The sequence below is a fragment of the Chelonia mydas genome, chromosome 13 (assembly GCF_015237465.2).
Source record: "Chelonia mydas isolate rCheMyd1 chromosome 13, rCheMyd1.pri.v2, whole genome shotgun sequence".
NCBI lineage: Eukaryota > Metazoa > Chordata > Testudines > Cheloniidae > Chelonia > Chelonia mydas.
The window spans coordinates 35,869,453-35,896,088 of NC_051253.2; the positions used below are offsets into that span (position 1 = coordinate 35,869,453).

At 51.2% G+C, this 26,636-nt stretch overlaps 2 protein-coding genes and 1 pseudogene across 2 annotated transcripts; all 3 read right to left on the minus strand.

Moving 5' to 3' along the window:
* Positions 1 to 2,271: 2,271 nt before the first annotated feature.
* LOC114021656 (mast cell protease 3) lies at positions 2,272 to 8,459 on the minus strand (the record flags this gene model as incomplete). Its single annotated transcript, XM_043526932.1, is given in 7 exon segments — positions 2,272 to 2,332; positions 4,114 to 4,208; positions 4,991 to 5,246; positions 7,022 to 7,082; positions 7,085 to 7,140; positions 7,341 to 7,500; positions 8,444 to 8,459. Coding segments are annotated over 7 exon segments (705 nt in total), but the record flags the coding sequence as incomplete, so codon positions are not given.
* Positions 8,460 to 13,099: 4,640 nt separating this feature from the next.
* On the minus strand, positions 13,100 to 14,695 carry LOC122462673 (annotated as a pseudogene).
* A 1,797-nt stretch (positions 14,696 to 16,492) lies between these two features.
* Positions 16,493 to 24,577, minus strand: LOC102946952 (duodenase-1). Its single transcript, XM_037915257.2, has 5 exons — positions 24,412 to 24,577; positions 23,106 to 23,250; positions 21,223 to 21,358; positions 20,034 to 20,288; positions 16,493 to 17,790 (listed from the first exon to the last, which is right to left on the minus strand). The coding sequence occupies exons 1-5, from the start codon at positions 24,575 to 24,577 to the stop codon at positions 17,644 to 17,646; spliced, it is 849 nt and encodes a 282-aa protein (XP_037771185.2). The 3' UTR covers positions 16,493 to 17,643.
* Positions 24,578 to 26,636: the final 2,059 nt, after the last annotated feature.

Here is a 26,636-nt window from a genome sequence, read left to right on the forward strand (position 1 = left end):
AACCCAGTGAAGGTGCAGGTGCCAGAAGAGCTGAGCAATGGGTAACCCATTCAGGGAGCGGGTGGGTGGAGTGGGTGTGGGGGAGGGAGGGAGAGTTAGATAGAAAGGGTGGGTGGATATGGAGGGTGCAGTCGAAAGACAGATCCTGAGATATGAGGCCTGCTAGAAGGGCTGGTGTTGCAATGACACAAGCACGCCTAGGCACTAAGCATTCATGTAAACACATTCCAGAAGGCTTGTGCCAGAACATCCTAATACAAGTGAAACGCACTCCCTGAAGGTGACACAAGGACACGCCGACCCCACCTAGAGATACGGTCAGGATGACAGGGGGATGGATAGAGATGTTTTGAGTGAACCAACATGTACATGGTAAAGGGTGGTAACTGACCATGTCAGAGGGGCAATTTGTTTGTATCAGTGTATAAAAGGCGGGATCACAGAAGGGGTGTCCCCCCATCACTGAGCTGAGCCCATTGTCAGCAATAAATCTGGCCGAGCGCCTTCGCCACTGAACCGAGTCTGTGGCCTTCTTGGGGACTTGGATTGAAGTCTGCTGTACGGGCTATCTGGCCAGAGCCAGCAAAGCACACACAGAAAACACACATGCAGCCAACAACTGACAACACTGGTGACCCCGACTGCTGATCTGGTAAGTAGGTGATTTGTCCTCTGTAGGAATCACGTTATAATATGGCAGAAAGCTACAAGCTCGGGAACCACCTTATCCCCTCCCTGCAAATCCGCACAGAGTTTGATGAGATATGGATGCACTGGGTTGCCAGCAAAGAAAGTCCATATTAATTTTAAAAAGATAGTAGGTAAGAAACATAGAATGGAATCTGTATGGCTAGGGCAGAGACTGTAGCGTTGGAAAATAATAAGAGTAAGTTCTGCCTGGAGGGAGATCTCACAGCAGGCTCGACTGGTTGTTCATTTCTCTGTCCATCTTTCCTTTGCAATATCCAGCTGTTCATCTTCTTATCTCCCACATCCATCCCTCCCTCCCTCCATCCTGCTTCAACATCTATCCATCATTCATTCATCCCTCCTTTTACAATATCTATCCATCATCCATCCTTCTGCAATATCCATCTGTCTGCCTTCTCGTCTGCCATCCATCCATGGTTCCGCAGTATCTATCCATCATCTGTTCACCCATCCTTCCGCAATATCCAACAGTCTTCTCATCTACTACCATTTTTATCCATCCATCCCCAATATCCATCCATCCCCAATATCCATCCATCCAGCTCTCCATCCACCCTTCAGAAATAGTCATCCATCTGTAGCCTTTTTATTTTATTTCAAGTGAATTTTGTACTGTAGTGTAACATCACCATTAGTTTGGCTCTAGTGGCTACAGTTTCAAGCTCACAGAGTGAAAGTCACCTCTGCTACTTGCTTCAGATTTAGAGTCTCTAGGATCACATAAAGACCAACGGTAGTGACCACACAGACATTTCACAAGGGCAAGGTCTAGTCTGTTTTACAAGTTTGATAAAGTTACAGTTAAAGTTATGATTACCCAAGCATGTAGAAATTCTATAGAGACCTAGGCAAACATTACATATATAGTTACACTCCGATTCTTAATGATATTCTTAAGGTCTGATGGCTGGCCGGCCAAACGGTCATCAGTAGAGGGATGGTTCATGCTGGGGTTTCCCACAGGGAACTCAATTTTCCTAATCTGAGCTCCCTCTTCTTATAATGTGATTCTGACTTCCTCATTAGCATTTAGGCACGTACTGCAGCCTGTGGTTAGGGCGTGTGTTAGAAAAATATCACTACCAGGAATCTTGTAAGTAAAAAATTACTCTTAATGTTAATTTTTCGCAATATCACCCATGGGTATATCCTTTCCTTTAATCTTGTGGCATAAGGTCATTCTTTCGTCAGTTACTTATGTCAAGCATTTCTTAAGCCTATGGCCTAGTGTGACTAAGCTACTATCTTACAGGCCTCAGCCTGTAGGCCTTGCATTTCAGCCCCACTTATTTAGATACCTAATACCAAATTATCACTTCTAACTTCTGATCAATTTTATATTTCTATAATCCTACAGTTTAATTCTATTCAGCATAGAAAGATTATGTATGGCATAACGTGTTAGTTAATCATAACATCACAGAATAAATGAGCAATCAACTAAAATCATTGGCTACACATCCATCCATCTGTCTATCCATCCATCCATCTGCAATAGCCAGCCATCCCTCTGCAATACCCAGCTATCTCTCCAGTCACACTAGAGATGGATGCTCCCCTCTAAGGGTTCAGATTGCACACAGTTTTCTTGACCCAGCACATGTATTTGTAGAGCCTGGTATGGAAGTAGTTCAATGACCCAGAAACTTCTGACAACGATGGTGCTAAATATCATTGAGGCTGGAAGGGCATTGCAGCGGGATCTGACTTGTTCAGAAATTCAGGATTTCCTGAATGACCAGCTCACGGCCATTCAGAGTGATCTGGAGCATCAGGCTTGGCCCACTGCCCTTAGAGACACTTCAGGAGTATCATCTAATCTGTGGCTATGGAGACGTACTTGGAGATTTTCTGGGTGGAAGTGCAGACATTCGCAGTGCTCCTTCCACGTATACGGATCAATTGAAGGGATGTGGGGCCCCCACATACCAAATCCTGCTGGGTCCGTGGGAAGGATGCATGTGGGATTGAATAATTCACTGAGACATTTGGGAAATTAAACTACCTGGTATGACCAACTGATTTATAGTCAGTGCTCCCGAAATAATACTCAATATTTGGATAGGGATAGGGAGTCAATGGGCACTCTGGCCTTTAGAACCCCCACAGCTTCAGTGTGTACAAAAGCTGAAGCCAGGGGAAGTTGTCACTGTTCATGACAACGTCTGTTGGGAAGGTATGGGACAAGGAACTACCCCGACAGGACACCTGCTCTTCCAAGCTAATAACAGTTGTGTGTATGGTAAGGCCACCACTTTGCAAGACATACATTTTAATCTCACCATGGCTGCAGGCAATCATATCATTGTGGATAGAACCCTACAATCAGCCCTTAGGTTTCAGATTCCCTTTAACTGGACTGCCTTAGTACCTGACCGGTTCCAAAATTTGCTGTCACTCCTACCAGGGGTCTGGGAAATCTCTGAATTACAAGGTCAAATTCATATGCTTCAAAATATATATCAGATTGAAAAATATGCCTTTCATACAGCCTATAAAGTGTCTACGTTATGTACTAATTATGAGGCATTGTGCTATGTAACTAAGGCTGTAAAAGAACCCCATGATATTATTACAATGGAAACGTTAATGCTTTTATTGCTGTTGTTTAGCTTAGGATTATGTTATTGTTGTAAAGGACGTAATAATAATCACACCTTCCATGTTCATACTAACCAGGCGTTGTCATTGCATCCAACCGAAGCCCCTGGGGCTGAGTCATTTGAACTAGAACCAGAAATACAAGGTTTGATAATACATCTGCTGGTCAAGGATACCACCTGGTGGTTGAGAAGTATTGTAACCATGAGCAATCTTACAGATTTGCTATATAATGCAAGTTGGCCAAAGAATAATACTAAACATCTGAATTTTTGAACCATGTTGCAAAGGATAACAGCACAAATAGCCAGATAAGACTGAGAGTCGTGCTAGAAGCACAGACGAGGGGCGCGTGGAAGTGAAAAAGGGATAAAGGGGATTTGGATGCAGACATCTTAGTTTTCTTAGGAATAGAGCAAGAGTCAGGCTAGCTCTACTCTAATAACACGAGACTTTAAGGCAGGGCCTGGGCGAGTGGGAAGCGAGTGGGAAACCTGTAAGAGGTGCTGTTTTGACCTTGTGTTAGATAAGAATGGAACTCAGACCGTCGCAGGAACTGCTGAGAAAAAGTAAGATCTCAGGAAGGAACATGTATAAACAAGACGCAGCAGTTGATCATTATTGTATGTAACAAAAGGTATAAATGCTTGCCCTAATTGTTTATCAGGCGGAGACCTGCCTAGGAAGGGGGAATCCCTGTCCGTGCGCTCTCTCCCCCTTGCAATTGCTTGAGAATAAATTGTCTCTGACTTGTTGCAAACAACCTAAGAGTGAAGATTGCGTTTTTCTTCCACACTGGTAAACACACTAGAAGTTGTCCAGTCACTACTGCCATGGGAGACGATGTCTGTGGCCTTCCCATCACAGACCAGGGGCCCTCCGGAATCGCCTTGAGACTCAAAAAGGAGGCGCGGGGTTACTGATGTCCAAGCAAAGGGCAGGCTGCATTCTGTATTCACGGTCCTAAAATCCGGCTCTGTACCTCGCTTTCTGAGGACTCACAGTCAACTCACTCCCAGGATGTGCCCAGGGCTCCCACCCCATGATCCAGGGACCCAGATGATCCCCATTCCTGATTCCTAGGATCTGCCCAGTTCCGGTGTCTGATTTCTAGCATCCATCCCCAATTTCTTTAACCTGCTCAGTTCCCATCCCTGATTCCAAATCCTGATTTCCAGCATTTGGCTGACTCGTGCCCTTGATTTCTACGATCTCATGCTGATTTCTCCTGGGTTTCTACTGATCCACCCTGGGTTCTTGATTCAGCAATACCCCTCTCTGACTCCTAGGATTCGTCTGATTCACAACCATGATTTCTAGGATCTCTCCCTGACTGTAAATTCCATCCCTGATTTCCAGGATGTGGCTGATTCTTCTCTCTGATTTCTAGAGATTGTTGAATATCCAGCCAATTTCTGTCCTTGATTTCTGTGATCTAGCCAGTTCCTGTCCCAAATTATTAGTATCCATTCCTCATTTGAAAGAACTGCCTGGTTCTTGTCCCCGATTCCTAGCCTCCATTCCTGATTCCTAGGATCGGGCCAGTTCCGGTTCCTGGTTCCCAGGATCTGCCTGGCTCACCATGGATCCTGACTCTCCCCATTCTGCCCAGCCCTGTCGGTCTCCTGTTCTAGCAGCACATTGTCTGGGGCACTGCGTGCCCCTGTCCCACACTTACCAGGAATGGCGACTTCCTCTCCTGGGGATCCCCCATGCACAGCATCCTGGATGGGATATAATGGAGGTAGGGCTGAGACAGATACATGCACCTGGCCGTGATCATCAGTTCCACCTCCTGCAGGGTCGGGGAGGGCTGGGTGTTTGTCTTGATACTGATCTGGCCCCAGCCAGCCACACTGCATACATCCCCCTTCTTCACCTTCTTCTGGGACAGAAGGATGGTGCTCACAGTCTGGGTCAGCTCGGCCTTGTCCCTGCACGGTGATGGGAGAGAGAGAGAAGGGAAAGCAAATTCCTTTTGGGGGATTGATCAGTCATGGAGGGATGGGGCTAGATGGCACCAGGTGGGGCATCCCCATGAAAACTGTGCAAATCTGTGATGTCATATGCCCACTGGGGGCTTGGTGATGGGATGGAGTGATACCTGCAGTATGTGTGAGGTCACTGAGGGTGGGGTGATGGAATGGGTGTGGTACCTGCCACAATGTGAGGTCACTGGGGGCAGGGTGATGGGATGGGGTGGTACCTGCCACAGTGTGTGGTAACTTGAGGTGGGCGGATGGAATGAAAGTGGTACCTGAAGGAGTGTGAGGTCGCTGGGGGCAGGGTGATGGGATGGGGACAGTATCTGCCACCGTGTGAGGTCAAGGGAGTGGGGTGATGGGATCAGGGCCGTACCTGAAGCAGTGTGAATTCACTGGGGCGGGGATGGCATTACGCCACATATTCTTCATAGTAATATTATGATATGAGTATGGCATAATTATGATGTATTTTGTGCAAGATAAGGCATGTGAGATAACATTGGAAAGATTATGATTTACGAAACATGATTATCATATTTGGATAGTGAGAGGTGTTAGCAGGAAGGATGAGTATGCATGTATCATTTTTGGATCTGAAGTTAGGATTATTGTCTATGCACCTATTACAAATGTGTTTACACCGGGGGAACACCCACTAGACAGAATGCAGTCAGTCTAGATTGCTGGCAGGCAAGGGGAATTAGGAAGAATACTATATCTTAGAAGATGCTAATCTCTTCCTAGGCAAGCCTTCCTGGGGATGCTGCAAACAGCCTTTATGTTATGGCTGCAAGGTCATGTGATCAAGCCACCTGGTCGTGGACTCCATGATAATATTAGTATTTTTCCACTGACCAGGGGTGGGAATCACACTGGAAGACAAAGGATTCCCACCATATGTAAAACCTATTTAAGGCAGGTGAAATAGGCATGGTTCGTTCTTCACCGAATCCCCCCCCGCAGGATGACTGCTGTAAACATCTAAGAAACAAAGACTGAATGTGGAGGAGGGGAGAGGAGCAGGATTGAGCCCAGGCAAGAAGTTGGCTAGCCTGTGAATGAAATATCTGAAGGTTTAAGCTGTAGGCAAGTGCAACTGGCCTTCAAGAATCTCATCAATCTGCCTAAAACAACATTTAGGATGGGAATTTGCTACTTGTAACCAGTTTCTGTAGTATATTAAGCTTAGATAGCATATTTGTCTTATTTGCTAGGTAATCTGCTTTGATCTGTTTGCTATCCCTTATAATCACTTCAAATCTATATTTTGTAGTTAATAAACTTGTTTTGTCTAAAACCAGTGTGTGTGTGGAAATTATAATTTATAAATGATAAAGCTGTGCAATCCCTCTCCACATTGAGGGAAGGGGCGAATTTCATGAACTTACGCTGTAGAGTTCTCTGGGCAGCGCAAGATGGTACAGTCTTGGGTTTAGCATCTAGAGGACGGCGTGCACTTGAGTACTGGGTAATTCCTTAGCTGAGCCGTCCCATGCAGGGCTGCAGCTGGGTGTGTCCCTACCTGTATGTACGCTGGAGGGGGCTTGGGAGCCTATCACAGCAGTACAGTATAAAGGGAGCCCAGACTGATGGGTCAGGCTGGTTCAGTGGTACCCCAGTTCGAAGCGGCACCCCAGGGGGAAGCCGTCACAGTGGGGTGATGGAATGAGGGTGGTCCCTGCAGCAAGATGAGGTCACTGGGGGCAGGATGATGCAAATGGGGCTGTACCTGCAGCAGCATGAGGTCGTTGTATTCTGGGTGGGGGATCTGGCGACGTACCCAATCTTCTGCCTCCCTGGTTCATCTGTTGCAATGAGTTGGGCCCCCAGCAGCATGGAGGAAACCAGGGGAAACAAGTAGTGGAGAGAGGCCAATACTGTAGATACGGTCTTCAGTCAGTAACCTCGCTAACGTGGGTGTGTGTAGATGCTGCCTTGTACTCAGGCTCAATGTTCAGAAGTCAGCGCTCCAGGGGTGCCGGCTTTGACCTGGTCCCTGGGAAGGGGGCTGGCTGGCTCAGGGGCAGGGGCTCTTGCATTCCTTTCCCAAAGTTGCAGTTGCAATGAGCCGCCGTCACCACCACGTCCTCCCCGGTGAGGAACCCTCCACACATGTTTCCTCCCTTTCCTTCTCTCTCTATTTTCACAAAGGCCATGTAGGGTCTGGCGTGAGGCCGGGCTTCCCGTCCCCCGATGATCTCCCCTGGCAGAGCCGCCAAGAGAAGGAGTTAGGTCAGGCCCCCAATCCAGCCAGCAGGTGAACCCCTCCCCTGACCGAGATCAGGGCCCCCATTGTCCTCGGCGCGGCACAGACCCCAACGAGACCAGGGCCCCTGTTGTGCGGAGTGCTGCGCAGACACCGCCTGAGATCAGGCCCCATCGTGCCCAGGCACTGCAGAGAAGCAGGGAGAAGCCCTGCTCCGGAGAGTTCACGCAGACACAGGACGGATCCTCATCCCCATTTCACACACTGGGAAATCCAGGCACAGTGGGAAAGTGACTCACTCCAGATCACGGGTGCAGAGTGGGGTAGAATTAGAAAATGAACCCAGGAGTCCTGATGCTCGACTCCCGCACAGCCACCCACTCTAACCACTAGAACCCATTCCCCTTCCAGACCCGGACACTGAACCCAGGTGTCCGGGCTCCCAGCCCCCTGCTCTAACCACACAGGCTGCACCGCTCTGCATTTCCTGTCTAGGAGTTGGCCGTTCACATCAGCCCCCACTGAATTTCTCTTTGTCACCTCCCTCTTAGGCAATTTATTATGGTAGCATCAAGCCCCGCCTCTCCCCCTCCCCCTTTAGCTCCCTGCCCACCTGCCCCCAGACTCCACAGCTCCCCAGCTGGATCCTGGGCACACACCAATGCCCCCAGACCCCATGGCTCTGGGGCACCTCAGCTTTGTCCTGGGCGCACACACACTGATAACTGCCCCCGGACCCCACGGCCCTGAGGCTCGCCAGTTCTGCAAACGCTGGTAGCTCCTGGGCCCAATGGCACTCCAGCTGGGTGCTGGGGACAGACCGCTGGCCCTGGTGGAAGCATCTGACTCTGGGGAGGAGCCCGGTGTTTGCAGACAGGTCCGATAGTGCCAGGCTCCGCTCCCTGTGAGGCCGGCGTGGCCTAGCCTCTCCTGTACTCGCCAGCCTGAGCCCCAGGGGGGAGCCCCAGGGGGGCAGGAGCAGCATCCTCAGAGGGAGTCGGGGGAAGTTGACGATGCATCTGCCTCTGGGGTCAGTTATAGGGCTGGCCGGGGAAAAGGAAAGGGAGGGGCTGGGCCCCCCCCAGGTGACTCTTGGCTCAGGGTAAACCACAGTATCTGGATCCTGCCGGGGAGGAGTTCACATGTAGGATAAGGCACTCGCCAGCCACCCTGCAGAGCTAGCAGAGAGCAAACCCTTGGGATATGCATATCTGGGCCCCTGCTCCCCTGGGACAGTGCACATCTGGGGGCCCTAGAGCCTCTGGTTATGTGCATGTATGGGTAATTGCACCCCTTGGGGCTTTGCACATATGAAGCCCTGTACCCCTGGAGGCTCTGGGGTCCTGAAAACCCTGGAGACTGAGCAGATATGGGGCCTGAACCCCTGGGGGCTGTGCACATGTGGCTTCCTGAACTCCTGGGACTGTGCACATCTGGGTCCTCTTACCCTCAGGGCTATGCATATCTGGGACCCTACACCCCAGGAGGCTGTGCACTTTGGGTGGCCCTGCACACCCTGGGGCTCTGCATCCCTGGGCCTGTGCACATTGGGTGCTGTTTTCAGGGGCCATGCATATCTGGGGTCCTGAACCCCTAGGGGGCTGTGCACATCGGGGCCACTATGCCCCCCCCAGTCACCAGCCTGAGCCCTGGGGAGCAGGTGTATGAGCAGCATTGTCATGGCCCAGCTGGGGAGGGGGCATCTGCCTGGGTGGTGAGTTACAGGCCTGGCTGGGCACCAGGGATGCAAGGAAGGAAACCTCAGGTCATATGCTATGGGGTGTGGGTGGGGGACCTGCTGTCTCAGCACTTGGACCCTCCCGTCACCACATCAGCTGGTTGGGAGGGTGGAAAAGGGGAGCTGTCATCTGGGGCCCCTCAGCCCCTGAGTCCATTCTGGTGGGGCCATGGGCATCGCAGGGCTGCGCTCACCTGGGTAGTGCCGTGCTGTGTGCGGGGAAGTGGCTCAGCTGCTAAGAGGAAGGGTCCAGTCTGAGACCTTTGCTGTGGTTAACTCAGCCTCATCTCAGCGTCTCTCTGCACGGGGAGGGCTCCTGTGTGTGGCTGGGGCCTTCACCAGTCACAGGCTCACAGACTTGCTTGCCCGCTCTCTTGCAAAGCAACGCCACCCCCCTCCCTCCTTGCTTACCAGTGAAGGAGCTGGAGGAAGGTTCCTCTGAGGTCTGGAGGCTTCCTAAGCTGAGGGTGTGACACACCCTGGCACTGGCCCAGCCTGGAGCGGTGTGCACATCTGAAGCAGAGCTGAGCCCTGAAGCAGCTTGCATTGATACACCCCACCCCCCGGTCTGTGCACATGCCTGTTGGGGCATGTGGCTAGGGCTGAGACATCCGCTGAACCGGCTTTGTTGGCCTCTTCCTCCAGGCACCTGGGCTGGAGCAGAGATGGGGGTGTGGGGGACACCTCAGTGTGATGTTTCTACCCACCAAATGGTCTTCGGCCATCTCTGTTCCCGGAAACGCCTGGTGCAAGATAAAAGATCTGGCGCAACTGGGTGACACCCCCCACAGCTGAGCCCCTGGAGCCCTGCCCAGCTGGGGGTTGCCCATTCTGGGGCCAGGCACAGCTGGGGACACATGTAGATGGGACCCCCATTGTGCCCCTGGCACCTGTGTACTGCTGGGTACCGTGCACATCTGGAATGAAGCTGGGGGAAGTGGTTCAGAAGCTAACAACAGAGTCTGAGCTCTCGCCCCGCCTTGGTGGGAGCTGTGGTTTGACCAACAGTCAGCTCAGCTTCTGGTGGGAACCTGGCCCCTTGATCCTTACCAATTGCCCCTCCCCTGCAGTGCGGATGTGAGCTGGATGGAGGGACGTGGGTCGGGGAGACCAGATACCCCCTTCTGTGACAGCACCACTTCCCACAGTTACCTGGACTGGGGACCGGGGCAAAAACAATGAATCTGATTCTCAACCTCCCTGAGCCAGCCAGTCTTGGATGGGAGAGTCAGCGCTCCGAGAGCGGAAAGGCCCCATGTCCCATTCCCTATGCTGCTGAGCCAGCCAGTCCCCATCCTAGGGCTTTATTGGAACTAAGGAGGGGAAAGGCCCCATGTCCATTTCCCACCCACCCTCACATGAAGGCTGGCTGTGTAGGGTGAGGCTGGATCTCATGAGGAGCTGTTCCCATTGCACTGGGTGAGGGGCTGAGTGGACTCCACTGTGTACCTGCAGCTGTCCATATGTCCTCAGGGGGGAGATTGCTTGTTCAGTGCTTCTGAATATTTCCCCATAACCCCCCATTGAGAGATGCTGGGCGCTGAGCTTATGTGGGATTGAGCCCCAGGAATTGACAGGATGGGTGGGGAATTGTAAAGGGGGGGTCAGGGTGCTAGGGGCCCAACTCTCACTGAAAGTCAATGGGATTTAGACACCTCACTCCTGCAGGTGGCTTTGCACATGCCAGCCTGGCTGTCTATGATAGTGCTGGCCAGTTCTAAAGGCCCTGGAAGGAATTAAACACCGACAAAGGTTGAATGTCACTAGACTCCATTGACGCCGGCAGACAGAAGACAGAATGAAATTAACAGGCAAACATGGCAGAGGTGAAGGCACCAACAAAGCTGAGATATTACAGCCATGGGTAACACAGTCAGGGGATGGATGGAGGGGGTGTGTGGGGAGGGAGGGATGGAGACTTCCATATGTGTAGGGAGAAGGAGGGACGGATGGCAGGATGGATAGATAGAAGGGGTGGATGGACATGAAGGGTGTAGTCAAAAAAGAGATCCTGAGACATGAGGCCTGCTATAAGGAGCCTGGTGTTAGAATTTAAGTCAGGCCCTGCTGAGATAAAGTAAAGTTAGTAAGAGTCGGGCAATGAGGAAAACTCAGGCCCTGTAACTAAGCAGATGCCTGCTTGCAGGTTCCCCATCCGACACATGAACTTGCCAAGACCAGGGCTGTCATTGCAAAAACACAAGCACTCCTAGGCACTAATCGTTCACACAAACACATTCCAGAAGGATCGTGCCAGAACATCCTAATACAAGGTAAACACCCCCCAATACAAGTTAAACACACTCCCTGAAGATGATACAGGGACACACCGACGTCTCCTAAAGATAAGGTCAGGATGACAGGGTGATGGATAGAGATGTTTTGAGCAAACCACCAAGTACAAGGTAAAGGGTGGTAACTAACCACGTCAGAGGGGCAATACATAATTTGTTTGTGTCGGTGTATAAAAGAGGGGTCACAGAGCGGGTGTCCCTGTTCAGCTGAGTGGGGAGTAGAAAGTCCCTCACGGAGTCGAGTCCATAGTCTTGGGCATACAGGTACTGAGTGTACCTCTAGTACGTATATGGCACTAATACCGTGCTTTGCTGGCAATAAACCTGGCCGAGCGCCTTCGCCACTGAACCGAGTCTGGGGTCTTCTTGGACAGTTTGATAGAAATCTGCTGTACGGGCTAGCTGGCTAGAGCTGGTGCAGCACACACAGAAAACACCCACGCAGCCAACAGATGACAACACTGGTGACACCGACCACTCATCTGGTAAGTAGGTGAGCTGCCCTCTGTAGGAATCACGATCTAACATGGCAGAAAGCTACGAGCTAGGGAACCCTCTTCTCTGCTCCGTGCAAATCCTTACAGAGTTTGATGAGATATGGAAGCACTGGGATGTCAGCAAAGGGAGTCCATATGCATTTTAAAAAGATAGTGGGGAAGAAACGTAGAATGGAATCTGTAAGGCAAGGGCAGAGACTGCAGACTTGGAAAATAATAAGAGTAAGTTCTGCCTGGAGGGAGATCTCACAGCAGGCTCAACTGGTTGTTTGTTTATTTCTCTGGAACACCAGGAGCTCTCTGTCCATCTTTCCTCTCAATATTCAGCTGTCTGTCTTCTTATCTGCCACATCCATCCATCCATCCATCCATCCACCCGATCTTCTTCAACATCTATTCATGATCAATCCAGTCATCCTTTTGCAAATCACCCCTCCATCCATCCTTCTGCAATGTCCATCTGTCCATCTTCTTGCAATATCCATCCATCCATCCATCCATCCATCCATCCATCCATCCATCCTTCTGCAATATCGATCCATCATCCATCCATCCATCCTTCTGCAACATGCATCTGTCTTCTCATTTGCCATGTCCATCTGTCCAATATTCTGCAGGATCTATCCATCATCTATCACCCATGGGTACATCTTTTCCCATAACCTTGTGGCGTAGGGTCATTCTTTGTTCACTTACTTATGTCAAGCATTTCTTAAGCCAGTGGCGTAGTATGGCTCTGCTAAAATGTTACAGGCCTCAGCCTGTAGGCCTTGCATTTAAGCCCTCCTTACCTAGTCTTTTAGATACCTAATACATAACTATTCCCTTTAACTACTGATCCGTCTTATCCTTCTATTTACCATAACGTAACTCTATTTACCATACAGAGGTTATATATGACATCACATGTTAGCTGATCATAACATGACACAATAAATGAACAATCAACTAAAATCATTGGCTACACATCCATCCATCCATGCCTCTGCAATATCCAGCAAGCCAACCATGCCTCTGCAATACCCAGCTCTCTCTCCACTCACGCTGGAGGAGATGGATGCTCCCCTCTAAGGCTTCAGCTTGTGCAGAGTTTTCTTGATCTGCGGGACGTATTTGGAGACCTCGGTGAACATCAGGGTGCTGACCCATGAAGTTTGCCCTAGGAGACAATGCCATAGGCCTTCCCATCACAGACCAGGGGGCCCCTGGAGTCGCCCTGAGAAACAAACACAAGGTGTGGGGTTACTGATGTCCAAGCAAAGGGTGGGCTGCATTCTCTATTCACTGTCCTGAAATCTACCTCCATACCCCGCTTGCTGGGGACTCACGGTCAAGTCACTCCCAGGACTTCTCCCACCCCCAGGGTTCCCACCCCACAGGCCAGGGATCCAGCTGGCCCCTATCCCTGATTCATAGGATCTGGCCAGTTCCTGTGTCTGATTTCTAGCATCCATCCCCAATTTCTTTAACTTGCTCAATTCCCGTCCCTGATTCCTGACTCTGATTTCCAGCGTCTGGTTGACTCCTGCCTCTTATTTCTAGGATCTCCTGCTGATTTCTCGGAACCACTCCTGGTTCTTGATTCAGGAATCCCCCTCTCTGTCTTCTAGGATCCAGTTGATTCCCAACCGTGATTTCTAGAATCTGTCTCTCACTATTAAGATCCATCCCTGATTTCCAGAATGTGGCTGGTTTTTGTCCCTGATTTACAGAACATGTTGAACATCCAGCTGATTTCTGTCCCTGATTTCTATGATCTTGCCAGTTCCTGTCCCAAATTATAGGGATCCAGTCCTCATTTAAAAGACCTGCCAACTTCTTGTCCCTGCTTTCTAGCCTCCATGCCTGATTCCTAGGATCTGGCCAGTTTTGGTCCCTAATTTCTACCCTCCATCCTTGAGTCCTAGGATCTAGGAACCCCTGTCCCACACTCACCTGGAATGACGCCTTCCTCTTCTGGGGGTCCCCCATGCACAGCATCCTGGATGGGGCATAGTGCGGAAAAGCCTGAGACAGACACAGGCCGTTTCTCATGACCTTCAGTTCCACCTCCTGCAGGGTCGGGGAGGCTGGGCATTTTCCTCGGTACTAGCCAGGCCCCAGCCGGCCACGCTGCACACAGCCCCCTCCTTCACCTCCCTCCGGGACAGGGGGATGGTGCCCGCAGTCCCAGTCAGATTGGCCTTGTGCCTCAGCCGTGATGGGGGAGAGAGAGAGAAGGGAAATCAAACTCCTCTTGGGGGATGGATCCTGTCCTAGGGGGATGGGGCCAGATGGGAGCAAGTGGGGCAACCCCTTGACAACTGTGCAACACTGTGATGCCATGTGCTCTGTGGGGTGGGGGAGATGGGATGGGGCAGTAGTTGCAGCCGTGTGAGGTCATTGGGGGGCAGGGGGATGGGATGGGGGAGGTACCTGCAGCAGTGTGAGGTCACTGGGGGCGGGGGGATGGGATGGGGGAGGTACCTGCAGCAGTGTGAGGTCACTGGGGGTGTAGTGATGGGATGGGGATGGTACCTGCAGCACTGTGAGGTCATGGGGGGTGGTGTGATGGGATGGTACCTTTAGCAGTCTGACATCACGGGGAGCAGGGAGATGCAAAGGCGTGGTACCTGCCGTAGCATTATGTCATTTTCATCTGTCTCGTCATTGTGTTCTGGGTGGGGGATTTAGGGAGAATGGGGCCAGATCCCAGCTGGGGCAATGGGACATAGCTCCATTGGGGTCAATGGGGCCAGGTCCCAGCTGGGGTCAGTGGGGCGTAGCAGTGCAATAACCCGCAGTGTAACTCTCAGCGGTTAGGGGTCTCCCCTCCCAAGCAGTGGGAGAACCCCGCGGTGTTTGTTACACGGCCGGAGACAGACTCTGTTTAACAAGAATTGCCCTGAATACAGAGAAGGAAACACCGTGGGAAGGTTTCTATCATGTCGATGCTGAGCTGTTTGTACAGCGGCAGAGGTGATGGCCAGCGGGGACCATCAGACCATCTCCTCTGCCTGCACCCCCATACATTGCAGGCCAGAGCGCCCAGCCCAGGGGATCTGAATGACGTTGCCTAGGAATTGGCCATTCGAATCCCTTCGGTGGCTGGGCCAGTGTCAGGCTCAGAGACGCTGCTGCCAAGGCCTGGGCTGGATTCTCCATCCCTGGTGACACGTAAGTCAAGCCGGGACATTTCTCTAATAGCTCTCCTGTAGTTCAAGCCGGGATTAGCTCAGGGCCGTCCCAAGGCCAGGGCTACGCAGAGGTCAGACAGGACGAGCACCGTGGGCCCTTCTGGCCTTGGAATGGATGAATCTATCAAAGGAATGTGGCTTTCCTATTGCAGCAGGTCGGGGTGGAGGGACCCAGGGCATCTGCGGGCAGCTCTGGGAATCTCTCTCATGCCTCTGGCTCAGACGAATCTGACAGTGACAAACAGAGCACTGCCCCTGTTACCAGACAGAGAGAGCCAGATGGAGGGACAAGAAGCAATCGTCTCAAGTTGCAGGGGGGGAGGTCTAGGTGGGATATTAGGAAACACTATTTCACTAGGAGGGTGGTGAAGCACTGGGATGGGTTACCTAGGGAGGTGGTGGAATCTCCATCCTTAGAGGTTTTGAAGGCCCGGTTTGACAAAACCCTGGCTGGGATGGTTTAGTTGGTGTTGGTCCTGCTTTGAGCAGGGGGTTGGACTAGATGACCTGTCTGTCAATACTGTCTATATTTGCTCCACAGCCACCTGATTTGGGGTGGGTGTAATTCCAGCCCTGCAGATGTTACATCCGCACACCCTGTAACCTGAGACCTCCCCTGCCCTGGTGGACCTAGCGCCTGCCCCGGACGACACGGGTCAGGCGGGAATTCAGTGCTGGAGAAGTTTGTATCAGATCTGTACTGATTCCAGAAAACACAGGATGGGAATTGAAATTAACAAGCGGTGTGGTTGAGGGGCTGTGGGCATGGTGTGTGGGACTGCCTGACTGGGCTGTTGTGAGCTGGGAAGCTGTGTGGCCAAGTAGCCAGAGCAAAGGCCTGCACCTCAGGACACCTGTGTTCTGTTCCCGGCTGAGCTGCTCCGTGACCTTCGGCGAGTCCTGGCCCCTTTCTGTGCCTCAGTTTACCCACCTGGGGCTAATGATCCTGACCACCCTTTGTAAAGAGCTTTGAGATCTCCTGGAGGGACGACCTAGGAGCCCAGATTCTCAAAAGTATTCAGCCTCCCGGTGATTTCAATGGGAGTTAGGCACCCAAACACCTCTGAGGATCTGGGCCTAGATGTTTTTATTTAGCACCAGTTTTGTGTATGGCTCAACCCAGCACCTGCATCCTGCCCACTGCCCCATTATCCTCCCCCAACCCTGTATCATCCACACACACAACATCCAGTCTACAGGCCAGCAATGGAAAAGGCCTTGCAAATTGTTCAGAGAAAACATTTTTTATTTAGAAAAATGGCTTTTTTTCCCTTCAAATGCCATTTGTTTTTCAAACAAGCGTCCGTTTTCAATATTTTCCAAATATTTGGAAATAGACAATTCTTTCTTTTGCCCCAGTGTATCTCAGCGATGCTTTCTGGGTTCCCTTCCTTTGGGTTTTTCCAACCTCCCGTCAGTATCACAATAATAAATAATAAATAATTAAATACTTGTGGGGTGGGGAGAGGAAAAAAGAAAAAAAAATGCTGAAAACAAACAGAAGTTGGGTCCAGCTCAAAATGTGTGAAACAAAATCACAGAAATTTCACACAACCATTTCAATGTGCTATTGTCATGGGCTGTTTAATTCGACTACCCACTCTTCATGGTCATAGGTTGGCCACCAAAGTCACATGGCCCCGTTCCTGCTCTCTGGTTGGGTGAAAGAACGTTTTTAATCCAGCCAAGGGCACGCTGCAGCTCGGAATTTTGATGGTGGAAAACCCTTGAGGAATGGATTAGGTGTACAAATGATCAGCATTTGTAGAGGTCCTATACAATTCAGCAGAGAAAATACAACCCTTGCTCCAGAATCCCCTTAGCTGTGCACACGTGGGAATTCGAATGACTCAGGAGGAAAGGTTGTCACCGAATTTTGTTCTGGGGTAATGGGACATGTGGATCGGACAGACACAACATAAACACAGAGATCCGGGGACAGGAGCGAGTCAGACGCAAAGTAAAAAGCCAGGCAGACATAGCCTGGAAGCACAGGAATGTGGCTCTGAGAAAAAGCTAAGAGAAGAACCATTTGGGCACAGAGTCTTGGCTTCAGAGGCAGGCTCTGTACAGTGAATAGAGAAGCTGTCTGCTGCTGTTTGATTCCAGCTGTGTTCAGGGAAACGGGACTTTGGATATTCCTTGTAAATAAACTAGATCACATCAGAGGAAATACCAGACTCCATTGTCAATTTCTGCTCCCAACCGGAACACATATAGGGTCCCAAACATTGACTCGACACTTGGGGAGACAATATAACAAAATTTCAGACATTGATGGGGTATTTCTAGCTACAAAAGGATTTCAGGACTGAGCCACTCGCAGCATTTCTCTAACACTAGAAACAAATACTCTGATCTAAAGCACCTCAGGGTTCCACTCAGGCACATTGCCCATTATGGTGAAATTGGCCCTTTAAAGGGGAGCGTCTCCTTTAACTCAGTTTCTGCAGAGTTTTGTTGATCCAGGGGATGAATTTGGAGATTCTTGTGTATATGCTGGGGGGTCGCCCATCCGGATCTCCATTGGAAATGATGCCCTGGACCACCCCGTCGCACACCAACGGCCCACCGGAATCACCCTGCCAATAAGAAGAAGAACATCAGTGACTGATATTACCCAGCCCAGCCTGTCCTGCGGAGATCTCAGATTGCATGTGGGACAGGTGCTCTCTACAGCTGAAGGCCCAGCCCTTCCTGCCAAACAGAACCAGCCTGGAAATGGGTGGGCAGAGAGGGAAATCTAGAGCTGCACAGAATGTGGAAAAGGCAGTTTCTACAAAATTGAAATTTTCCACAGAAAACAATCAATTTTAAATTTTTGCTTTAGGAAAACTGAAAGGAAATATTTCATTTCGGGTCAGTTCCACCTGAATCAGAATATTTTACCTTTTAAAAAATGGCCTGAAACATTTAGTTTGGAATCAGTTCAACAAGGTGTTAAACTGCTTTCTCCTAACCATGCATTGGCTTGTGGGAGTTGTCCTTCAGATCTTCATTCTCTCCTAAGAACTTGGCTCCCTGGAGCAGTACATCTCCCATAATGCAACTCAGATTTGCTTCTGACTGAGCTGTTTGAGGCATCATGGGAATCACATGACTCAGTGCATTGTGGGAGACATAGTCCAGGCAGGGGCTACCTAAGGGAAAATAGAGGCCTGAACTACAGCTCCCAGAAGGCAATGCGCTGCTAAGGAACTGCAGCCCCTTCAGCCTCATCTTCTCTAGCCTAAACATGCCCAATTCTTTTAGCTTTTCCTCCTACATAAGGTTTTCTAAACCTCTGATCATATTTTTTTGTTCTTGTTTCTCTCCTCTGGACTCTCTCCAGTTTGTTCACATGGAAGGAAACGTTTCAATCTGTTCACGTCTGAGCATGTTTCATTTCCATTTAAAATGTTGCAATGAAACATTTTGACATTTCTGAGTCAAACCAGCTTTTGGAATTTCTGTTCTGCCAAAAATGTTGAAATCTCAACTTTTCCTCAAAAACAACTTTTCTTCGAAAACAAAGATTGAAATGTTGCCGTTTCCTGAGAGATGGGAACACTGATTCTCCCTCAGCTCCAGTGCCAACCTGGCCCTACGGACATCATCAGCAAAGCTCCCATCCACATGTACGAGGCTAGGATTTCACCCAGGGTCCTATCTGTTGGGTGGCCTCAGGGTTGAGTTCACCAGTAGAGCCTCGAGTGAAGGTGAAGAGTAGAGATGGTCAGAACATGTGGTAGGGAAGCGGGGTTTCCCCTTTTTCATCAACACTTTTCCTGGAACATTTTGCTAAAAACGCGAAGCCTAACCATGTCTAATCATGGGAGGTGTATTTCAGGTGTCTCGTGCCCTTATGGGAACACAGGACTGGAAGGGCCCTACTGGGTCATGAAGTGCAGTTTCTGTTATTACAGGCAATCCTGTCATATCATCCCATCCATGAACTTATCAAGCTCTGTCTGCATCCTTGTTAGGTTGTACCCCTCGCCCAAAGGCTCCTGTTGGAGCTTTTTCCAGAACTTCCCCCCTCTGGTGGTTAGAAACTTTCTCCTCATCTCCAGCTTCCATTGATCCCTACCACATTTGTCCCCATTTGATTCACCCTTTAGCTTCAACAGCTCGTCTCCCTGCCTGATGTAGTCATCCCCCCCCAAGCCCGATGTATTTATAGAACAATCAGACCCCTCTCAGCCTATCTTCTATGCTAAGCTGGCCCAGGTATTTTATTCCTTTCTCCTCAGACCGGTTCTCCATTCCCCTGATCGTCCCACCAGCCCTTCTCAACACCTGCTCCAGCTGAGATTCCTCTTTCCGGAACAGGGCTGCCCAGAACTCTGCACCGGATTCCAGCTGAGCTCTCCCCAGAGGCTTCTCCGCTGGCATTAAACCCTCCCTCTCTACTGGAGACACCTGACCTGCTCCATCCCAGGATCACATGGGCCTTTCTTCTGGCCTCATCCTGATGGTGGCCCATGGTCACCCTGTGATTGAATGACACACCCATTTCTCCCTCCCTGTCTGTCACTTCCAGCTGACAAGTCCCCAGCTCAGAGCAGCAATTCTTGTTTCTTGACACTACGTGCATGAGGCCATGTTAAATTTCAGCCCATTTCCACCAGCACCTTGCACAAGGGCACGAACACTGGAGATACCTCTCCACAGTCATCCTACGTGCTGGGCTCCCCAGCTGGGCTGCATCTCCCACGATGCACGATGGGCTCCCCTCTTGGCGCAGTGGAGCATGGGAGGGGCACGTCCATGGTGGTTTCCACTAGCTCCTTCCCCTGGAGCAGCTTGCTGCACCCCCAGTGGCTCTGGGCGGGGGGATATTTACCTGGAAGGCTGATTTCTTGGCGTGGGGGCTGCCGGCACACAGCATGGTGGTGGGGTCGTAATGCCGGTACCACTCTCCGCACACGCTGTCCGACACCACCTCCTGCTCCGCCTCCTGCAGCCTGTCGGAGGTGGTGTTCACTCCGGTCCGACCCCACCCGGCCACGCTGCACTCGGAGCCTGGGCTGACGTGGTGATCGGCCTCCGGCAGGGGGATGGGCATCACCCACTTGGTCAGCTCCGCGCTGTGCCATAGCTGCCATGGGGAGGAGAGAGAGAGAATGGACCCGGATCAGCGCCGGTACTGGGGCTGGGCAGGGGCAGCACCACCCGGCCAGAGCATGGATGTGAGTCCAGGGAGTGAGTGTGCGGTCACTGGGGGAGGGATGATGGGACGGGACTGCTACCTTCAGCAGTGTGAGGTCACTGGGGGAAGGGCAATGGGATGGCGCAGTGCCTGCAGCAGTGTGAGGTCACTGGGGGAAGGGCGATGGGATGGCGCAGTGCCTGCAGCAGTGCGAGGTCACTGGGGGAAGGGCGATGGGATGGCGCAGTGCCTGCAGCAGTGCGAGGTCACTGGGGGAAGGGCGATGGGATGGCGCAGTGCCTGCAGCAGTGTGAGGTCACTGGGGGAAGGGCGATGGGATGGCGCAGTGCCTGCAGCAGTGTGAGGTCACTGGGGGAAGGGCGATGGGATGGCGCAGTGCCTGCAGCAGTGCGAGGTCACTGGGGGAAGGGCGATGGGATGGCGCAGTGCCTGCAGCAGTGTGAGGTCACTGGGGGAAGGGCGATGGGATGGCGCGGTGCCTGCAGCAGTGTGAGGTCACTGGGGGAAGGGCGATGGGATGGCGCGGTGCCTGCAGCAGTGTGAGGTCACTGGGGGAAGGGCGATGGGATGGCGCAGTGCCTGCAGCAGTGTGAGGTCACTGGGGGAAGGGCGATGGGATGGTGCAGTGCCTGCAGCAGTGTGAGGTCACTGGGGGCAGGGGGATGGGATGGGGGCGGTACCTGCAGCAGTGTGAGGTCACTGGGGGCCAGCTGATGGGATGGCGCAGTGCCTGCAGCAGTGTGAGGTCACTGGGGGGAGGGCGATGGGATGGCGCAGTGCCTGCAGCAGTGCGAGGTCACTGGGGGCCGGCTGATGGGATGGGGGTGGTACCCTAGCAGAATGAGGTCACTGGTGGTGGTACCTTCAGCAGCATGATGTCATTATCAAAGTTCTCATTGCTGAAGTCAGGGTGCTGGATCCAGCGACGGGCCCGGATCCGTTGCCAGCTCTGTCCTGGCTTCATGAAGTCTTGGACTCCCAGGTAGACATAGATGTTGCTGGAAAAACCAAGGGGAAAATATGGGGGCGTTAGTGCCCATTAGATATTGGGGTGGGGCCATCACAGACCCTCTGGAAGGGACACCAGCCCAGCTCCTGGCCTGTGCAGATTTCTACCCACAGTTTTGCAACTGAGTAACACAGAGACCATCTTATGCACCTACATGTGGATGGACTTCCTCCTTCTCCATTCTGGTTGGCTAAAGAGACCCAAAAGACTGACCAATGGACTGTTCTCCTATGCAGGGTGACCCGTTGTCCAGTTCTTGTGTCCATGGTTCAAGAAAGATGTTGATAAATTGGAGAGGGTTCAGAGAAGAGCCGCAAGAATGATCAGAAGATTGGAAAACACACCTTATACTGAGAAACTCAAGATGAATTGATTTCAAATTCAGAGGGACTATAGAGGATTCTGTTTGATTTCTTTCTCAATGACTATTTTGTGGTGTGAGTTTTTAACAGGGACTGTAACTAACGTTGTAACCACTTACCAAAGTTCATCGTGGATTCTCCATCACTGGCAATTTTTAATCACGGTTGGATTTTTTTAAAAGCTCTTCTGTAGATCAAGAGGAATTATTTGGGAGATGTTCTGTGGTCCGTGTTATACAGGAGGTCAATCAAAATGATCATAAAGATCTTGAAATCTCTGAATCATTGAACTCCATATGGCAGAAGAAGGAAAATATCCATGGGAAGGTGTAAGGCCCTAATCTGGGTGCCACTTTGAAATATTAAAAGAAATTGTTTAAAGGGGGGGAATCCCAGATGCCTTGGCTGGGCTGACACAGAAATAAGGTGGCTGGAAGGAATGAAACATACAAATAAGAAAAGGATCAAAGAGTTTTTTATGCACTGTCGCCATCTACTGGTCGTGGACAGCAGTAGCAGGAAGCTGAACTCTGTGCAAATGACCCTGGGGACAGAGGTCACAGTGTGGGGCATGAGTGGCTGCTGAGTGCATCAGCGAAGATGTTGAAGTCCAGAAGGGAACCAGGATGCTTGGCCCAGCCCCTCTGGACAGCCCCTTCCCTCCTCCAGGGTTAGCAGGACAGGAGAAGTAGTGGTGAGACTTGATGGCAGAGATTGAGTCTCCTCCATCTTTCCTTAATCTCTGTCTGCGTGTTCCCCTTTTGACTCCAAGAAACACGATACAGACAGAAAAGAATTAATGTCTGATGATTGTAAGCGAAAGTAGCAGGAAATCGTGGGGACTGGATCAGTCTCTGGTGCAACAGCTGGGCCCCAGCGCTGATCTATGTCCATTGCCTACAGTGTTGTTCTGTTCAGTAGGGCTCAGATCCCCAAAGGCAATTGGGGGATTTCTTGATTGCTTACGAACAACCAAGTGTCTGGATTTGAGAAGCGATGGCCAAGGGAAAAGACTTGAGAAGAGGCTAGGTTTCAACTGAGTGAAGTAACTCAGTGACAGGGGTTGTCCTTATGGGATTGACTAAAAACATCATCTGGGATGTTTGCCCTGTGGGGCAGGTCTAGTTTGGTTGGTTTGGGCTTTAAAATTTAACAGGCACCCAGTGAAATTCGTATTTTTCACATCCCATAAATGCTTCTAGTCTTTGGGACAACATATTGCCAGCTCCTATCCCATCCCAGAGTTGGGGACTGGCTGGCTTGGGGGGTGGGAAATTGGACAAGGGGCCTTTCTCCTCCAGGGGCACCAGCCCTGATCCAGCCCCAGGGCAGGGGACTGGCTGGCTCAGGAGTGGGGGATGGTGCGTTTCTTACCCCAGGTTGCAGTTACAATGAGCCGCCGTCACCACCACGTCCTCCCGGATCAGGAACCCTCCGCAGCTTCCCTTTGACCCTATTTGTACATAGGCCATGTAGGGTCTGGAGCCAAGCGGGGCTTCCCGGCCCCCGATGACCTGAGCTGGAGAGACAGGAAGGGGTTCAAAAGGGAGCTGGAGAGTGGGACCAAGAGCCCAGTGCAACCCGCACCCTCATCCCTTAGCTCAGCCCCCTGCTGGCCTGGATCAGCCCCTTCGGCCCCCCTAGCCCAGCCTGCCACTAGGTCAGCCCCAACCAGCCCGGTATATCCCATAATACATGTACCCACTTCAAATCTACCTTTTCCCACATGGACCTATTTATCCATCCATCCATTCCTTATCCCATACATGCCCATCCATCTTCGGCCTGTGGGGCTGCCCCCAGCCATCTCCCCTCTCAGAGAACTAGGTCAGGAATTCCCTATCAACCCTCAACCTCATTGTCCCATCTCCTGACACCTGCCTGAGCCTGATGGCTAATTCTTTCGCCCTGCCCTTGGTGTGGGCTGCGCTGCCCACAGCCCCAATTGCCCAATTCTCACCACTAGAGCTGGGCAAAAATTGATAAGCAATTGGCAAATTTGCTTTTTAAAAAAAAGCAATTTTGGGGCATCAAAAATACCTGTGAATTCAGGTGGAATTCGGTGGATTGTTTTGGCTGGAAAAAAAGGATTAATTTTTTCCAGGAAAAAGTAGAAAAGTTTTGGTGTGAGCACTGGGAAACGAAACATCTCGAGTTTCTGTTTGAAATGGTGCTTCCTTTAGAAATGGAGCAAATTGGGTTTTTTTAAACTATTTTTTTTAACAGTGACTAAAACCCCTTCTAAAGTGACCTGAAGTCAAATAAAAAAGTACCCCCAAAGTTGTTTGGAGTTGAAAGCAAATGAAAAAGAAAAAGAAGTTTCTGGATCAAGTTTTGTTTCAAATTTGCATTTCAGTTCAAAACTCAGCTAATGAACAATAAGGGTGAAAAACCCCTGCACAGGCCCCAAAATGGAAGCAAAAAGCAAAAAAAACCCAACTGTTTCAGGGTGAAGGAGACACCCCAAAGCAAACAATCCCCCATTTTGTTTTGAAACGCTGTCTTTTTAGGGTTTCTGCTTCTGCGAGAAAAAATGAAAAAAATAATTTCGGGAGGAACCCAGCTTTTCCCAGATTTTACGGTTCGGCCCCTGAACCAAAAACTCTGTGATTCGCTCAGCCCCACTCCCAGTGTGAGCCCCCCGGGGCCGGGAAATAACCGGTCGCTCAGCTCGACTCACCAGTGTGAAGCGGGACAAAGGCCATGGGGAACAGGAGCAGGAGCAGCATCATTGGTGCACATCCAGGAGCTGGGGCTGGTGGCTCTGTCTCAGCCCCGGGGTTTATATAGAGCAGACAGTGGGGACGGGAGGCTGGGAAGAGGTGGCCCAGGAAGTGCAGGGTCATGTACCCGGCTACCAAGAAATTTCCCATCAGCGATGTGTCAGGGGTGGGGATTCCCGGAGAGGAAACCTTGAGCCACGTCCCCGCCCGCATCGCAGAGGGGGGCGGGGTTCCTTCCTGCACTGGTGCCCTCCCTGCCCCCAGGTGGGGACGTGGCCAGTGCTGAGGCCTCCCAGCTGCAGATGGCAGAATTCCCCCTGGTCTGTTCTGCCCCTGGATCCCTGGATCCGCAGATGTTCAGGCCAGCAGGGTCCATTCGACCGACCCGTCTGCCCTCCTGAGTGACCCTGGCCGGAGACCTTGCCCAGTTCCCCCGGACTGAGCCCCGTCACTGGTGTTCTGTGAACGCCTCTCCCAGCAAGGTAGCCAGGCGGGGTCTGAGGCCACCCGGAGATGGAGAAACCCCCAGCTTTGGGGAGCTGGTTCCCCTGTCCCACATTGGGCCCTCCATTCCAGCTGGATTTGGTCAGGCTTTAGTTTCCCCAGTTGGATCTTGCTCTGCCTTTCCCTGCTGGATTGAAGAGCCCCCAGCCCCTGGCTTTGTCTCCCCACGACGGTTCTTGGACCCCGACCTTCAGGCACCTCCCACGTGACTTGTGGAGAGGCCACACAGAGCGAGCGCTTTCAGTCTCTCCCTGCCAGGCATTTTCTCTAGCACTCCAATCATTTGCCTGGCCCCATTCTGCCCCATCTCCAGGTTGCCGCCCGCCCTTTTAAAGTGCTCACCCCAGAACTGGGCACAGGATCCCAGGATCCCCCGGGAAACACTCCTCCCTGCCCCTGCTCAATATGGCTCTGTTCACATGGCCAAGGAGGGCACTACTCCTGGTGCTGCAGTTTCACATGGGGAGCTCAGAGTGCGGGGGGGGGGGGGGGGGGGTGTTGTTGGGTCAAAATAACATTTGTCTGGAGAATTCCGCACCAGTTGGGATGGGAGAGAAGCTGCTTTAGGAAGGATCCTGGTTCACCTGGGTTTGTGTCTGTGGGGCCCCGAGGACACCAAAGGCAGGATAAAAACCCGTCAGCAACTTCTGCCTCCAAGAGAAACTGTAGGGCCAGGATTTAAATAAAGCTCAGTCCCCAAAGGTCGACTGGGGTCTCAGCAGCAGTCCAAGTCCATAATCTATCTGTCCATCTATAACCCCCCCGCCCCCGCTTTCTCTCTCATATTTTATTCAGTTAATTTGTTTGTTGACGTTGATTTAATTCTGGGTAATTGTTTCAGGTTAGGTTGGGCTTACTACGGCAGGAGGGTGAGTGTCATTTTTATGATGGAAAAGCCTATCCATGCATCCACCCATCCCCACCTGTCCGTCCATCCATCGATCCATCCATCCATCCACCCATCCCTGCCTATCCATCCATCCATCCATCCATCCATCCATCCATCCCAGCCATCTGTACATCTATCCATCCCCATCCCCGCCTATCTATCCCTCTATCCATCCCCACACCTAAATTCATAGATTCATAGATTCCAAGGCCAGAAGGGACCATTGTGATCATCTAGTCTGACCCCCTGCAAAGCAAAGGCCAGAGAACTGCCCCACAATTATTCCTAGAGGAGATAATTTAGAAAAAACATCCAGTCTTGATTTAAAAATTGTCAGTGAGCTTTGGTCAGTTGTTCCGATGGTTAATTATCCTCACTGTTAGAATGTACGCCTTATTTCTAGTCTGACTTCATCTAGCTTCAGCTTCCGCCCATTGGATTGTGTTAGACCTTTGTCTTCTAGACTTAGGAGCCTGTTATTAAATATTTCCCCCTCTGTATGTACTTACAGACTTTGATCACGTCACCCCTTCTCTTTGTTAAACTAAACAGATTGAATTCTTTGAGTCTACCACTAGGTGGCAGGTTTTCTAATCCTTTGATCATTCTTGTGGATGTTCTCTGAACCCTCCTCAATTCAGCAACATCCTGCCTGAATTTTGTGGGCACCAGAACTGGACACAGGATTCCAGCAGTGGGCTGCACCAGTGCCAAATGCGGAGGTAAAATAACCACTCTGCTCCTACTCGAGATTCCCAGGATCGCATTTGCCCTTTTGGCCAGGGGGTG

Bases quoted from the DNA above. Each gene is read 5' to 3' on its own strand.
- LOC102946952 (XM_037915257.2), bottom strand. From the start codon at position 24,577: ATGACCCTGCACTTCCTGGGCCACCTCTTCCCAGCCTCCCGTCCCCAC. The intron at 23,251-24,411 runs GTGAGTCGAGCT...CTGTCTCTCCAG, and splicing joins CTTTGTCCCGCTTCACACTG to CTCAGGTCATCGGGGGCCGG. The intron at 21,359-23,105 runs GTAAGAAACGCA...TGGTTTTTCCAG, and splicing joins CATTGTAACTGCAACCTGGG to CAACATCTATGTCTACCTGG.